This window comes from Lampetra planeri, chromosome 20 (assembly GCF_965212315.1).
Source record: "Lampetra planeri chromosome 20, kcLamPlan1.2.h2, whole genome shotgun sequence".
In the NCBI taxonomy this organism is placed as follows: domain Eukaryota; kingdom Metazoa; phylum Chordata; class Hyperoartia; order Petromyzontiformes; family Petromyzontidae; genus Lampetra; species Lampetra planeri.
In genome coordinates this window covers 2944982-2959804 of record NC_136126.1, presented here as the reverse complement: position 1 = coordinate 2959804, position 14823 = coordinate 2944982, and the positions used below count along the sequence as shown (strand labels likewise).

General features: G+C 44.1%; 1 protein-coding gene across 1 annotated transcript in view; it reads left to right on the top strand.

The window, feature by feature from the left end:
• The window catches only part of LOC144724284 (collagen alpha-1(XI) chain-like), a 165860-nt gene extending 161497 nt beyond the window's left edge, over nucleotides 1-4363 (top strand). The window contains exon 66 of the mRNA XM_078603271.1: nucleotides 2152-4363. Within this exon, the coding sequence (XP_078459397.1) occupies nucleotides 2152-2298 (147 nt within the window). The 3' untranslated portion in view covers nucleotides 2299-4363. The remainder of the gene's footprint in view (nucleotides 1-2151) is intronic.
• The last annotated feature ends 10460 nt before the right edge of the window (nucleotides 4364-14823 follow it).

Sequence of the window (14823 nt, the reverse complement as noted above, 5' to 3'; positions counted from 1 at the left end):
ATCGACAGCCATCAATTACCTGCCCATTGTTCAAATCCACACTCAAGACGTTTTTTTGACACCCTCTACCTATGACCGACTGCCTCTGTCTCTACACTAACAATTATGAAACAAAATCATCCCCACTGCTTCTGTGCAGCGTCTCTTAGGTGCAGTTGCAGTAATGTGTAGTATAAATACGAATTGTATTGCCATTATTTTAGAGCTGTTCATTATAATAGTTGCTGAGAAGATTTAATCCCAACACAATGTAACGTGGAATGTCTGTCTGACATGCAAATGTCTCAGTCGCTGGTCTAATGCAGCATTAACAACAGAGACAGTAACTAATAATAGAGGGAAATTTATTTCGATATATGTGTCAGATTGAGCATCGGTTCAGTATTAGAAATGGTTATCTATCAGATGTTTACGCAAATAATATAAACGACAATGCTGCGTTCCCCCACACACGTGAATGGTGCATAACCGTTAAATAATAAATAAATACAATATTTAGAACAAATCCACTGCTGGATGAAGGCCTTCCCTGTGCCGGCCACGCTGGCCAGTGCGGGTTTGTGAAGGAGAGGGTTCTCCCAGGCTGGTGCAGACATCTCTCGGCATTGATGTCGTCCGTGGTGCGGAATTAAATCAGGCCGCCTAATTCATAGTGCAATTCGCTAACCTCCGCATCACCGTTCCCATGAGGCTGGCAGGAAAGAACAGAAAGTAACATTATATTTCACAGTTTTTGCATGATCACCATCAGCCTCAAAAAATTGCTTTAAATATCTCACATTGCCTTGTGATACCACGTGCAACCCTTTTGCTGGCTCTGTTTGCGGTCACATTAAAATCACGTGATGCTTTAAGAATGACTTACGAGGCTGTGCGGTTATACATCTCTGCTTTGGCAAAATGGACCAACCTATAAATTAGGGTGCTTTCGGGACACAAATAGACACAATCGAATGCAATACAGCACAATGAAGCTACCTTGTGTAAAGATTTTCTATAAAACTTACACTTGTCATTATAAGCAACCCATTTATGTATTTATTTTAAGCTCAACTGAGGTACTGTGTGTAAAGGTGTACAACAAAGCACATGGGCCTTGCTGGTACGCACGCAACTAGTGGTGTATCAATGACTTTCTTCTTCCCAGCGTTCGATGAAAAGTCACGATTCAATGTCGCGCTTTGCTCCAAGCATCGTATGCCTTGCATTAAATTTTGATTTAAAGCTTTCGTGACTGCAGGGATTCATCTTCTTGGTTCTTTCGGTAAAGTCACGTAGAAGGGAAGTAATAAAATAATAAAAATAAAACATAATAAAATTATTCTCACGACGTTTCGGCCACAACGCAAGCAGCCGTCCTCAGGTGAAAACCAGGTCCGTCGAGGCGACAGAGTCTGAATTCAGACTCCAGATCCGTCGAGGCGACAGAGTCTGAATTCAGACGCTGTCGCCTCGACGGACCTGGTTTTCACCTGAGGACGGCTGCTTGCGTTGTGGCCGAAACGTCGTGAGAATAATTTTATTATGTTTTATTTTTATTATTTTATTACTTCCCTTCTACGTGACTTTACCGAAAGAACCAAGAAGATGCCTTGCATTGTTGTGAATGGTAGCGCCTCCAGTTGCTGCAGGGGTAACGTGAGCCCATTACGTAAAACATGTGATCATCGTCATCGGCCACGAACTATCCACTGCTGGATGAATGCATCTCCAAGCTGTCACTAACTCTCAGATTCGACAAATACTAATTAAATAAAATGTGTATTCTACCGCGCGTGATTTGACAATTTTATCGCGAGCCTGAGAATCGATATCAAGCAACGACTCAATGCATCTTCACAACCCCACAATCACCATTTATCATTGTAGAAAAGTATGCTGGAGCATGTGGATTTTACAAAAAATGTATTCTCTTAGAGCCGTTTACCTTGCACTACTGCGGACATCTTCCATCTTCCAGAAGGTGCGTGCAGTAGTGCGTGATGAAGGCTTGCATGTATGTATGTTGAACTTCTTTCGCACCGTACTTAAGGAAGACACGTGCCACACACGGCCTAACCCAGAAGACCACGCTCACATTGCAAGTGGCTGCGAAAACCTCAAACATTCTAAATGAAACTTAACTGACGGTTTTTCTTCTCTTTTTTCCAGATGAGGAGAGGTTACGAGAAGACCGTACTTGAAATGCACACGCACAAGGTGCAACAGATGCCAATTGTGGACGTCCTGGTGAGTGACTTTGGGGATCCCAACCAGAAGTTTGGCTTCGAGGTGGGCCCAGTCTGCTTCAAGGGCTGAGTGACCCACCCACCTGCTCCTTAGCAAGCGCCGAACACACTGAACTGTTGACCCACCAGCGGCAGAAAGATTCCAAAAAAAACAAAAAACTAACGAGCAAATATAAAATGTCGTTGTGCGCTGTCATCTCTCGAGGTCGAAGGGGTGAAGCAGCCGTGTGGATTTACACTACAGGTCGTGTCGTGGTGAGGCGGTTTCATAGATTAAAAAACGGTGAGCGCAAGTGATTGACCACAACTGTGGGCTCTTTGTAGTGAATTAAATAGTGGCTCTGATAAAAAAAATATAAAAAAATCCTGTGAACAGTTCCCATGACACGCGTCTGTTTTGTTGCTGGAATTAGCACAGAGTGATATTTTCTTTTCAAAAGATGTTTAAAATTAAAATCAGGCTCAACTAAATTGCTAGGGCACGTTAAATGGACCTACCTTTGACATTCCAAAGTTAAAATAAAATCCCGAATCACGAACAGCTTCCCTGAAAGGTGACGATTTTGGTGTCTCTCCAAAAGGCGGCATATTAGCCATAAGCAGGAAGGAGAATGGTCATAGTGACGTTTGGAAATACATTACAATGTTCTGGTCATTGTTTTTTTTTTCGGTCTGTGAAACTTGTTGGTGCTTCAGTTTGTTCGGCCATGAGCTGTGGGATGTGATGTTGAGCAAGCGTTGCAGTATTTGAGCAATGTGGAAGCTGCGTTGTGTTAAAGCCCCCCCTCCCCCCCCCCCCAACGTTAAAGGTCTCTATGACGGCCACATAGTCAGTGCCACAGTTCAATCGAACCGCTGAAATATTCGATTTTTATTAAAGCGTCCGAGCCTAATAGAGTACACATTTTTCTGGAATGATTTTTTTCTTTTATTCTTAAAGTAGCTGATATTGCAGTTTAGATATCGCTTCAGTACACTTTGAAAGACATAATCTGTAATGTAATCTAAACGGCTGTTACACAAGTTTGAAACCGAATGACAAAGCTATAAAAACTGATTGGAGGGAGAGCTTTGCAATAAAGCAGGCATCGTTTGACATGGCACAATAGTTATTGCTATGCAAGCTGGGTGAAACTAATATTTTTCTCACAATGTGGTGATCTGATGTATTATAGAGCACAGTTTAGTGTGCATGGCATTTTAAAGACGATATATAATTTCTGTAAGAAGATTAACATACCATTTAAGGGATTGGCCGAACAGAGTCCTTTACACAATAATCCAGCAACTATATATATAATATAACGTCGTAATTTACGTTTCCAATGTTGGATGAAATCCTCGCCACTGACTGTTGGTCCAGGGGAGGGGAGGGGTGGGGGGAGGGGGGTTGTTTGACCATACTTCACCATGCCGGTCAGTGCAGTGTGGTTAGGCTGGTTACCATAACCCTGGCTGCCAGTGTTAGCCATGGCCAGAAGTCGAACTCAGGTCACTGGGTTCAAAGCACATGCATGTATCTTTGCTGGAATATGAATAATAATATCACTGCAATTACTTGATCATACGCATTTTAATATTTACTGTGCATTGTATTTTAAACTCATAAAAATAAAACTTGATGGTGCTGTCTGTTCAACTGATTATCATGGTGCTCAGCAGTCTGTAATGCTTAATATTTAAAGTGTTTCATTTCGTCTAATTCTGAGCTGCATAAACCTGCATGCAATTTTTTGCTTTTAAAATATGTGTTTTTAATAAACACTTTTGATTTTTTTGTTGTGCCGCCTAGCATGCATTTCCCCGTTTTTGCCATTTTTTGTCTTTTTTTTCATTTTACATTTTTTATTACTGGTATATAAATGTGACGTGATTTGGAAAGGGTATTCTGTAAAATGTCTGTATTTTTGCAACATCGCAATGTAAACTTTGAGAACCACAAACATTGTTTTCCCATAAAGATGCTTAATCCTTTATGAAGCCAAATATCTTAAATTAAAAAATATATCTTTTTTGGTTTGGACTTTCGACGTGAGACCACCATCACCGATGTTTCACTGCAACAAGTGTTTCTTGTAAGCACGTTATAAATCAGTAAATTCAAACTACTTAAATAAAACCCTTCTTCTATCAAAGATACCCGAGGTGTTTCAATTACACTCCACAGTATTTCATAGCGATTTTGGAGAACGAGGTGAGATGACGAATTTCCGTTGCGGGGAAAGCTACGTGCGTGAATACTTCGAGATGCACGGTCTCAGACCCTATTCCACAATAGCACCGAGTACCTCCCCCCCCCCTGCCGCCCGCACCTTCGTCCGGCTGAACAACGTGCTCCAACGTGGCACGTGCTAAGTTATGCTCGAGCGGGCGTGTTTCACAAAGTCGGATTAAGCATCTTTAAGCAGTTGTCTTCCACTTTTGGAGATTAAAAGGGGGTCCATTTTTTTTGTTTGGTTGGTGTCAGGTGAGCAATACGTGTAATCTGTGACTTTTTGGAGTTGTGAACCCAATAAAATGGAATTTACATTTATAACCATCCTCGCTATACTTTTAATGCATCTCATAAGCAAAAAAAAAGGTTTTAAATGTCATTCATGGCTTGAATTGTATTGTTAACGTCACCCAAAATAGGAGGGGATGCTGCCCATGGTCTGACAGTCAGCGCACTGGACTGACAATCTAGAGATCGCGGGTTCAGTTCGATCTCTCAGCACGGCAGTTGCAACAATTGGCACAAGTTTATTAAATCCTCCACCACCTCTGGCCCACCTGGCAGTATAAATCGGCAGTTTGACTGTGGCTGGGTAAAGTGTGGGCACTCCGACCTCTTCCAAGATTTCTGGCCAGCATGGTAGAGTAGGCTAAAACACCCTCTATAACAAGGTCACGTGACGGCTCCCCACTTCCGTTGGTCCCTTCTACCAGCAGTGGCGTGAGAAAGCAGTCGGGGGTCTGCACCTTTACCAAAGATAATATAATATGCAGTGAACATATTTCATGCATAGCATCAATCCTGGCTTTTTTTCAAAGACCGTGGTTATTTTTTGCATCAATTAGAAAGCAAAGGAAAGAAAAAGCCACCCATTTTAATTACTATCACAATACTTGTTATTTTACATTGTATTACTGCTACTGCGGTTTCTGATGGAACTAAAATAATAACAACAACAACAAAAATAAGTTTCAAGTCGATAATATAATTTAACCTTAACGGCGGTGTGTGAAAAAAAAAGTAAAAAGATGCAGTGCTGGCATTTTTCATCATGAACACGGTGCTTGCTCTATTGATTTGAAACATTTATTTTATTATTATTATTAAAAAGATGCACTGCGCGCTTGTCTTGGCTTCCCTAGTTGGCCGTGGCGGCGTGCGCTTCAAATCTTATTTGTTCTAACCGAGAGACCTGGGTTTCTCAGACGTTTGTTTTGTGAGGTGGTTCTCTACACGCCTCCAGTGAATGTGCCGACGAAGGGCCAAGGGTGGCACGTGGTTGAAACCGTTGCACCAAAACGTTGGCCCGTTCATCTTCTTGGTTCTTTCGGTAAAGTCACGTAGAAGGGAAATAATGAAATAATAAAAATTAAACACGTTTCGGCCACAACGCAAGCTTGCGTTGTGGCCGAAACGTCGTGAGAATTATTTTATTATGTTTTATTTTTATTATTTTATTATTTCCCTTCTACGTGACTTTACCGAAAGAACCAAGAAGATGAATCCCTGCAGTCACGAAAGCTTTAAATCGAAATTTATCGTTGGCCCGTTGTTTCACGTCTCCTGGGTCTTTGCTCGTCACTGAGGAATTCTATCCCTTGACAAGGGTGCTCGCCAAACAAAGCAAGGCGAGGCCACAGCCCTGTGATCGCACGCTCGCTCCACCGTCTACCGTGCCGTCGCAAACTGCTCCGTGCAAAGCGCAGCTAAGTTGAGTTCGCAAGGGAATGCCAGTCCAGTGCACTCAGCTCATATGCAGCCAGGAGGCTCAGCGGCAAAGCAAACGGCGCGAAATCTGAACATTGACAGTTCAAATCCTGCTTGTGGGGTTGACCCAGCCCATCATTGCACCAGGGTGAATAAAATAGGTACCACTTTGTGGCGAGGTCAACAGCGCTTGTTCTATGGATAGACTAGTCCTTACCAGAGGAATGTGGAATTTACACCCACTGGCTCGAGGTTGTGAACATGAGATGAGCCCCACCTGAATGCTCATTTTGGCGGGAAATCACTCTGACCTGACTATGAATCTACTACAGCAACATCCCTGGTAGAATGCAAATTTAGGCGAATGTAAATTGTAACATCGGAATCGCCTTCAAAAGAATTGTGATTCTTGCAGGAATTGTCCATGGTGTAAGTCCTGGGAATCAATTACGATTCCCGCAGAAATCTCCCGGCTGCAATATGCTCGATACGTTGTTTGTTTCGACCGCATGGCCACAGCTTGCCATGTTCATTAAAGCTTTGTCTGTGGAATTCAGATGAGAATTTTAATCACTTATCTTCAATCCGCAGATTGTGCTCGCGTATTCCTTTCTTCATAATCCCGTTACGAAATACGTTACATGGACGTAACAGGTTTTGCTTTGTGCTTTGCTTTGTTTCTCCGAGTTTTTTTCCCCATGCAATTGATTTTTCACTATACAAGAGATATGCTTTCAGTCAAACCATTTCATGAAGATACCGTAGTGCTCTGGACCCAAAGGAGCACCAAATGAGATGAAATGTCGTGCAATATATTCCTGGATTTGTCCTGCAAGCAACCTTGACAATTCCTGTGCAAATGCATCACCATCTTGACGGAGCTCCCTCATCATCATCATGATAGCCTCCCCAAGCCGTTAACATCGCCCACAGTCTCGCTATGCAACAATGCATCTAAGCACCTGCACAACGACGCGACTTCATCGCTCCGTCTCCGTGGTGGACGTCCTTGCGGGCGTATTCCCTCCGGGCGCTGTCGCTCAGTTAGATGTCTTCGCCATCGGCCATTGTCCATTTCAGATGGATGTCCTGCGCAAAAGCACCCACTATTCTCAAGCGAATACGTTTATCTTCCTGTTCAACAAACACGGATCTATAGCAGACCACCGTATTGGTTTCATTCTCGGGAAAGCTGCCATAGTGGGGTGGTTAGCACACGAGAGGTAATGCGTTTAATTTCCCGGCGAGGCAGTTGAAACAATGCGCACTTTTTTTATCCCGCCATATTTTTCCTACCCAGCAGTGTAAAGGGATTTTACCGAAGTCGATTGTCATGTAGCGTGTATGTAGTTCTGCAAAAATGAGTTTTCAATATAGATTAAAACGTGCATATATATATATCTATCTCCAGTGGCTTCCTAATATTGGAAGAGCGTTCCAGACGGCTGCTGAAGCCCATCTCAAAGCATGCGATGCAGTGACCGTGCTGTGGTGAAATGTGGGTACTCCTACCTCTCCAAGAGGTCTGGCCAGCGCGTAAGAATAGGCCAAATGCCCCACTAGAGAGGCCCTCTGTCAGAGCCTCTTCCGCCATGGGTAGCGTGAGCAAGCAATTGCAGGGCTGTGCCTTTTACACTGCCCTTTACCGTTCCCATCGGTGACCGCGATGCATTGACGATTCAGGTAAATGTACCGCATTCATTGTTTCTCCACGTGCTGAGAAGGTGGCAATAATGTGCTCTGCCCGTCGAAGGTTATCGGGGACTGTTGACGTTTGAGGCCCCCTGGTAAGGTCACACTGCAGCTGCCCGTGCGGCTGACCTGTCACCGCCCCAGGTGTGAAGCGAATCATCCCACTCCTGAGAAAAGCCCACCCTCCTTGAAGTCCAGCAGCACGCGCCTTATCCCTGAATCGCTAGGGAGAGCGCGATTTATTTAAACTCTGCCTCGGGCTGAATTTATATCATACGGCACACACATCTGGCAGCCGGTCACACTGTGTACAATGTCTTTGCCTCAAATATTTTTTTGGTGCATTTACCCAATTTTTTTCTTCTGCCAGAGTATAACGGTAAGCACGCTGGATCTGCAATCCGGAGGTCGCTGGTGTTATTCAATCTCCCGTTGGAGCACTTGAAGCAATGGTGCGAGGTTCTTCTGTCCGTTTGAACCCATGTTCACCCAGCAGTATAAATGGGTACACCACAGTCAATCGTTTGCGGTGGTTTAAAGTGCGGGTACTTCAAAGATGTGTGACCAAGCGTGGGCCAAAATCTCACCGTAACCACTTATAGAGGGGCTCTCTAAAGTTCCCTCATGTGGAGGCCCTTCTGCCAGCATTGGCACGAGTCATGCAGCATCTTTCTGGCACAAATCTGTCACTCAAAGTGGCATGAGCAAGAACTGCACCTTCACACCTAATGATTTTTTTCATGTAGAATTTTTTTAAATGTAGACACATACATTCCCGTTCGCGATTAAACGTAGACTTCACTTTGTGGCATTTGTACAATTCAAATGGCGATTTTGTTTTTCGACAAAGAATCTCAGGCGATGATGCTTACTCTGCACTAAACAACCAAGCGTGCATCGGGGGGGGGTGGGGGGGGGAGAAAGTGCTTGTCCCCCTTGGGAGATCCAGAGAGAGTAATAACAATTCCACAATCCCAATGGCAGGAGCCAAGGTACTCTAGACCACAGGACATCCACTATTGACTTCTGCCAATGTCCCTACACATCTTACTGAGGAGAGAGGGACACTTGCCAGCGTGCGGACGAATGAACTTCTGATCGAGAATCTGGCACTCTGCCATTGTATCACCTCTGCCAGTTCCGCTCACCGCGAGCCTTGACAAAGTCACTGCTGCAGCGCCGGCCATGACTCGTTCATGTTAACAACGACGATTTGGTTGTTCGGGAGTCTCAGATCGCTTTACACACGCGGATCAGCACACTGACATCGCATCTCACCTCGACACGTTTGAAAGGGGGTACACCCCACTCTCGGCTCTGCTTATAGGGGGCGCAAGGTGGCATGGCACCTGGTCTCAAAATGGGATTTACAAAGTATTTGTTTTTATTCGCCAAATTTAGAAACATGAGACCGGTACACTGTGACGAAGAGAGTGCGTATATTTTATGGGAACACAACGAATTAATCAGATGTCGTATTAATACCCATCTGAAGATTATGTTATCCCAATTTTTGTTACATATATTACGTATATTCAAAAACTAATTCCGTGCCATGTTGATGATGTGGAAGCACCGAGAGCCGCACGCCGGCATCTCACGAAGTAGCAGACGGAGGAACACGCCGATCGGAAGAACGTGCGCCAGGCAGAGACGTAAAATTGACGCATGGCTGGAAGAGATGATGGCCACCGGTCGAGACTAATCACGTAGTTGGTTAATCCTCTTCATCCCCTATGGGAGAGAAGGCCGCAGACTAACAATGTAGTGGCAGCCAAACGGAGGGGGGAGGTGGCAACGTTTGAAAGGACATAACCCGCGGAGATGGAGTAATGAGATCACCTCGCGTACCGGAGCTTGATTGACCACTACATCGCTACACTGTGAGGGATGATAACAGCTTGGAGGGAGGGGGGGGTGGAAGACCACATCCGGCAGTGGATAGATCACGCCTGATAATTATATAATCATGCTGGTGTATCTTCTTGGTTCTTTCGGTAAAGTCACGTAGAAGGAAAATAATAAAATAATAAAGATAAAACATAATATTTCATTATGTTTTATTTTATAATATAAAACATAATATTTTATTATGTTTTGTTTTTATTATTTTATTATTTTCCTTCTACGCGATTTTACCGAAAGAACCAAGAAGATGAATCGCCGGAAGTCACGACAGCTTTAAATCGAAATTTATGCTGGTGTATCTATGCGTCAAAAGGAATGAAGGAACAAACACGAGCTTGGAATTGCCCGGAACATTAAGTGTAACTTTACGGCGCTCCAGAAATCCATAAAAATTAATTTACAGAACCATCAATTTATATCACATGCAGGCTGCATAGTATTGAGATATATATATATACCACTAATGCATAATGCGGAGGCAGGAAAATAATATTCAGCACTTTTTAACAGTCTGTGTCAGTGTGAAAATATTTTATGGCAACATTGCATTTCATGATGAACCACTTACATAGTAATTTTGAACAGAAAATGATGACACGCTCATTTAGGATTGGGTAAGATTGGCTTTCGAATTGTATTGCTCACACGCACGTCGTGCTCGGTGCCCGTGAGCGTTGAGAGGAGGTGCAACACGGAAGATGGAGCCATTGAGAACAGCTCAGCCACCCAAAGAAGCTCCCGGGGCACGCGGAGTGGAACGTCGGACTGACCTTGCCGAACAACGCACGGCGCAAGAGCTGAATGCTCTCCGCTAGGGCTGAACGATTGGGGGAAATATCTAATTGCGATTTTTCTGACAGATATTGCGATTTGATTTGCGGTTACATTTTTGTTAAAGTCAAGCTTCTGTTCAATATTCACTAGATTTAAAACATGTGATGGAGCATTACCACATGATACCGTCAAAATATGAAGTGCTCTTTTCATTCTAATGCAAGGATGATAACTTAAAACATATTAATTGGCTCCAATATGTATTTATTAAAATGGAAATAGAACAATCAAACATATAACAATTGTTAACTTAAATAAATAAAGTTATGATGGAAATAAATAAAGCCATTCCAATAAGAACGTAATAGGACTTTTCAAATCGCAAAAAATCGCAGCCTTTGCGATTTGTTAATCGCATTGTTTAAAAATTGCGATTTCGATTTAAAATCGATTACTCGTTCAGCCCTACTCTCCGCGATGGGGAGAGGTTGTTGGAGTAGGAATGCGAAATTCATCGATGGGAGGCGCCGATGGTGGAACCCGGTTGACACAACTGCGTTTTGAACCCAGCGACCCAGGTTCAATTCACGGCCACGGATACAGACGGCATCGAGATGCCTCGCGCGACGGAGAGAAGCAATGGACGCGCCCAGCAGGGCTTTCACGTCGACTTGACGTTGCCGTTGACGGGAGGGTCACGCGGGGATGTGGCCGTGTCATATCACGTCGCGCCACAAGGACCCGAATGCATCATCGGCGAAGGGGTGGGAGGGCAAGGTGGCGGTGGTGTGGTGGGGGTGGCGACAGGAGACAAGGACGAACGAGAATGATGCGAACCGCATTCAAAAGCAGGCTTTGGCAAATGTCACTCAAACATCAGCGGCGACCGCGACGATGTTTGCATGGACGTGCCTCAAAGGGCAAACGAACTAAAAAAACCAACAATACGCCATTGACCTCTGTGTGTTATTTTAATGCAAGCATTGATTATGAAACACGAGAGCTAATGTGTTACTCGTGAGCTCCTTCAATTAGATTCGTTACAGCCCAATGCATTCATGAACCGTAATTGGTCCAAATCACATTAATTGTTGTTCTGCTTAATTAATAATGTCATTAACAGGTTCCTATCGTCCCTGGAGATATCCGTATTTGTAAATGTCCCAAATAGTATTTGATCTCATCTTTGCTGTGCAATTAACCTTCTTATCCACACGCAAAGAGCATTGATCCACGTGCACGTCACCTCTGCTGTCCGCTGCCACGCAACGACGTCTGCGTTTGATACAACGCTCATCGAGGCTCTGAGTTTAACTTCAACGGTTGCTGCAGAATCAAGCGTCGAAGTGCCATGTGATTCGTGTCTTCTCGTGCTGGTCATGCACACTGTGGCCGCTGTGTTCTTCACTGCGAGGCCCGCGGGCGACTGGCAGCCCTCTGGTGGCCTTTAGTGCGGCCTCTGACGTGCGACCCCCGACAATATCGGCAAAAGTGGCCCCCCTCTTAAAAGTTTTGTTTTAAAACACCGTTGAATCGTATTGCCAAGGAAATTGGTAAAGGTGCAGCCCTGAAAGTGCATGGTCACGGACACTGCTGGCAGAAGGGCCTCTGCTGGAGGGGAGCTCTAGAGAGACCCCTCGAGAGAGAGAGAGAGAGAGCATTCATGCTACTCATCCATGCTGGATACTTTTTGGAAGACCCCCATGGGGAAGGGAGTTTCACAACATCTGTGCGGTGATCTACCAACCCTCGCTTGCCTCCACGGCGATGGGTCGCAGGCCACGTGCGTAGCTGCCACTGCGTAGCTGCCACAAACGTGCCACGCAGTAACATTGGGGCTGTTTCTGCCCAAGGCGTCATCTTATTATAACATGACATCGTGCAGGACAATCTTATGAGTCTGCCTCTTGAGTGGTCCTTTATCAAAATGAGTAAAAACACAAACGTCGCTGGAGAGCTTCTTTGAAAAGGGGGAAATATCCAATGATGACCCCCCCCCCCCCCGATCCGTGAAAAAAAATTGTCTTCCACGAAACCGGTCAAAAAGGTTGGCGACCGCTGCTCTACAGCGATGGTTTGCAAAACAAAACAAAATCATACCACGAATCGTAACATGCACAAATGCACCAAAACATTCGATTCGTTCACTTTTACGCTCAAGACATCTCCTGTCCGTCGGGTTACCGAGGCTGGCGCCCACAATCATTAGCTGTTCCCCCTGGGTGTTCTTCTTCACGTGGCTCCACACACCAATACGTGAGGTGGGTGGGTGGGTGAAGGGAGACAGCGTGCTGGCCACGTTGGATGCACAGAGACGTTCTGCTGGTTGGACTGAGCGGGGCGAGCGCCGATTAATTCCTGGCGCCGCTTCGCCAGTTGCGCAACGCGATGCCTTTCAAAATCTTGGACCCCCCCCCATCCCCTACGCCCTTCGCTTTATCGGCGCCGTGCCACGCGCTGAGGTCGGTTGCCAGCCGCTCGAAGTTTGCATCTGGGAAGTTCGTTTTGTGCAGTTTCTGTTGCAACTCATGGGGGGGGGGGGGGAGCTAGAGGGTGCAGAGCCCCCATGCTGATTTAACACGTAAGCTTCCACGACCAATATTCTTAATAATGAAATAGTTTTGGGTTAGGACAGGGGTCGGGAACCTTTTTGACTGGGAGAGCCATAAAAGCCAAATATTTCTAAATATATTTCATTGAGAGCCATATAGTATTTAAACGTATAATAAATTAAATATGTCTTACTTTTAATGTGACTTCTGGTCACAGGACCCGTGACCCGAGAAATTGTATCTTCAAAACTAATTTCTGTTTACTTTAAAATGACACAGTATTATTAAGCAATATCACAAGTATTTTAAAATCAGTTCCAAACTGATTTTATTTTTATTTTTTTATTATTATTTTTTTCAACTCAAAATTGTCTGGGAGCCATATGCCGTCACTGGAAGAGCCATATATGGCTGGCGAGCCATAGGTTCCCGACCGCTGGGTTAGGAGGATGAATCCGGTGCTGAAGACTCACCCACCACCAGATCATCATCATTCTAGACGGAGGGCGATGAGTGGTGGGTATCCATTGCAGCCTTTCCTCACGCAGAATCAATAATCTTCATTTAAACTGGAGGAGGAATCCGATGAGCTATGAAGCTATTCTTTCAAGTCACTGCTGGTTCACAAACGAGTGAACAGGACTATTCCGCCCACTCTGTATATGAGAACATATTATTATGACCGATTTGAATGAACACCACGATTCGCAACAATTAATCAAATTGTCGGGGAAGGTCAAGGGTCGAATAATTAGACACAATCTAATTACATATTTATTGGAGCACCTTCACTCAAGGTACTTGACATAGTTTAAAAAAAACGGTGACAAGGGAATGGTTTTGATGTTAGGGGTGTGCAATAGAGGGTACTCAGGGATCACAGGGTAGGGGAGGGATGGAGGCGAGTGGAGGGGTTATTTTTTTCGTCTCATGCAGTGATGCCAACATTACGCACTCAGAAAAAAAAAACATGGGAATAAATAACAAATAAGGACAACACATTTTTTAAGCAATAATAAACTGAATATAATTAAGAACACATTAATATGCGTAATATACTCCATGTGCAGTAAGTAATTAATAAAAACTGTTTCATTATTTTGGTTAATGTTGCAATGAGGATGAATGTGTAGCTATTGGGAAAAAATGCTAATGTTATTTTGCTGAGTGGGGGAAACAAGTTGGAAATATTATATGAATAGTTACGATCCAATTACGTTATTGTCAAGTTGTTATAAATTGTTTTCTTCCCTTTTTCCAAAGCTGCAAATTGATCATTACTCAATGAGACAACCATTCTAGCGGGAATATTTTATTTTGCCTTAACGGGTTATTCATCGAATGATCATTTCTGCAATAAGCGAATTAAAAGCGAAAGTGCAAAATTGGCGCCACACATCTTATTTTTTTGTCTGCAAAATTAAGTTTTTTTAATTCACATTTTCCAACACGTGGTACACTTCCGACAATAAAGATTTTGCTCATATTTACAACATCGTTTAAATCATTGATTTCATCTCAGAGTCTATTGTTGTAAACTTATCGGGGGACGTAGGTGGGGGGGGGTGTTGGGGGGCGTATATGAATGTACGTTGAACTTCTTTTGCACCGTACGTAGCCAACCGTGCTCATCGGAGGTGCGGGGGAAGGACAACCAACTGAACACAAAAGGCAGTTCTACAGAAATGAGTTTTCAACCTCGATGATTTAAAAGTGCACAGCTCCAGTGGCTTCCTAATATTGGAAG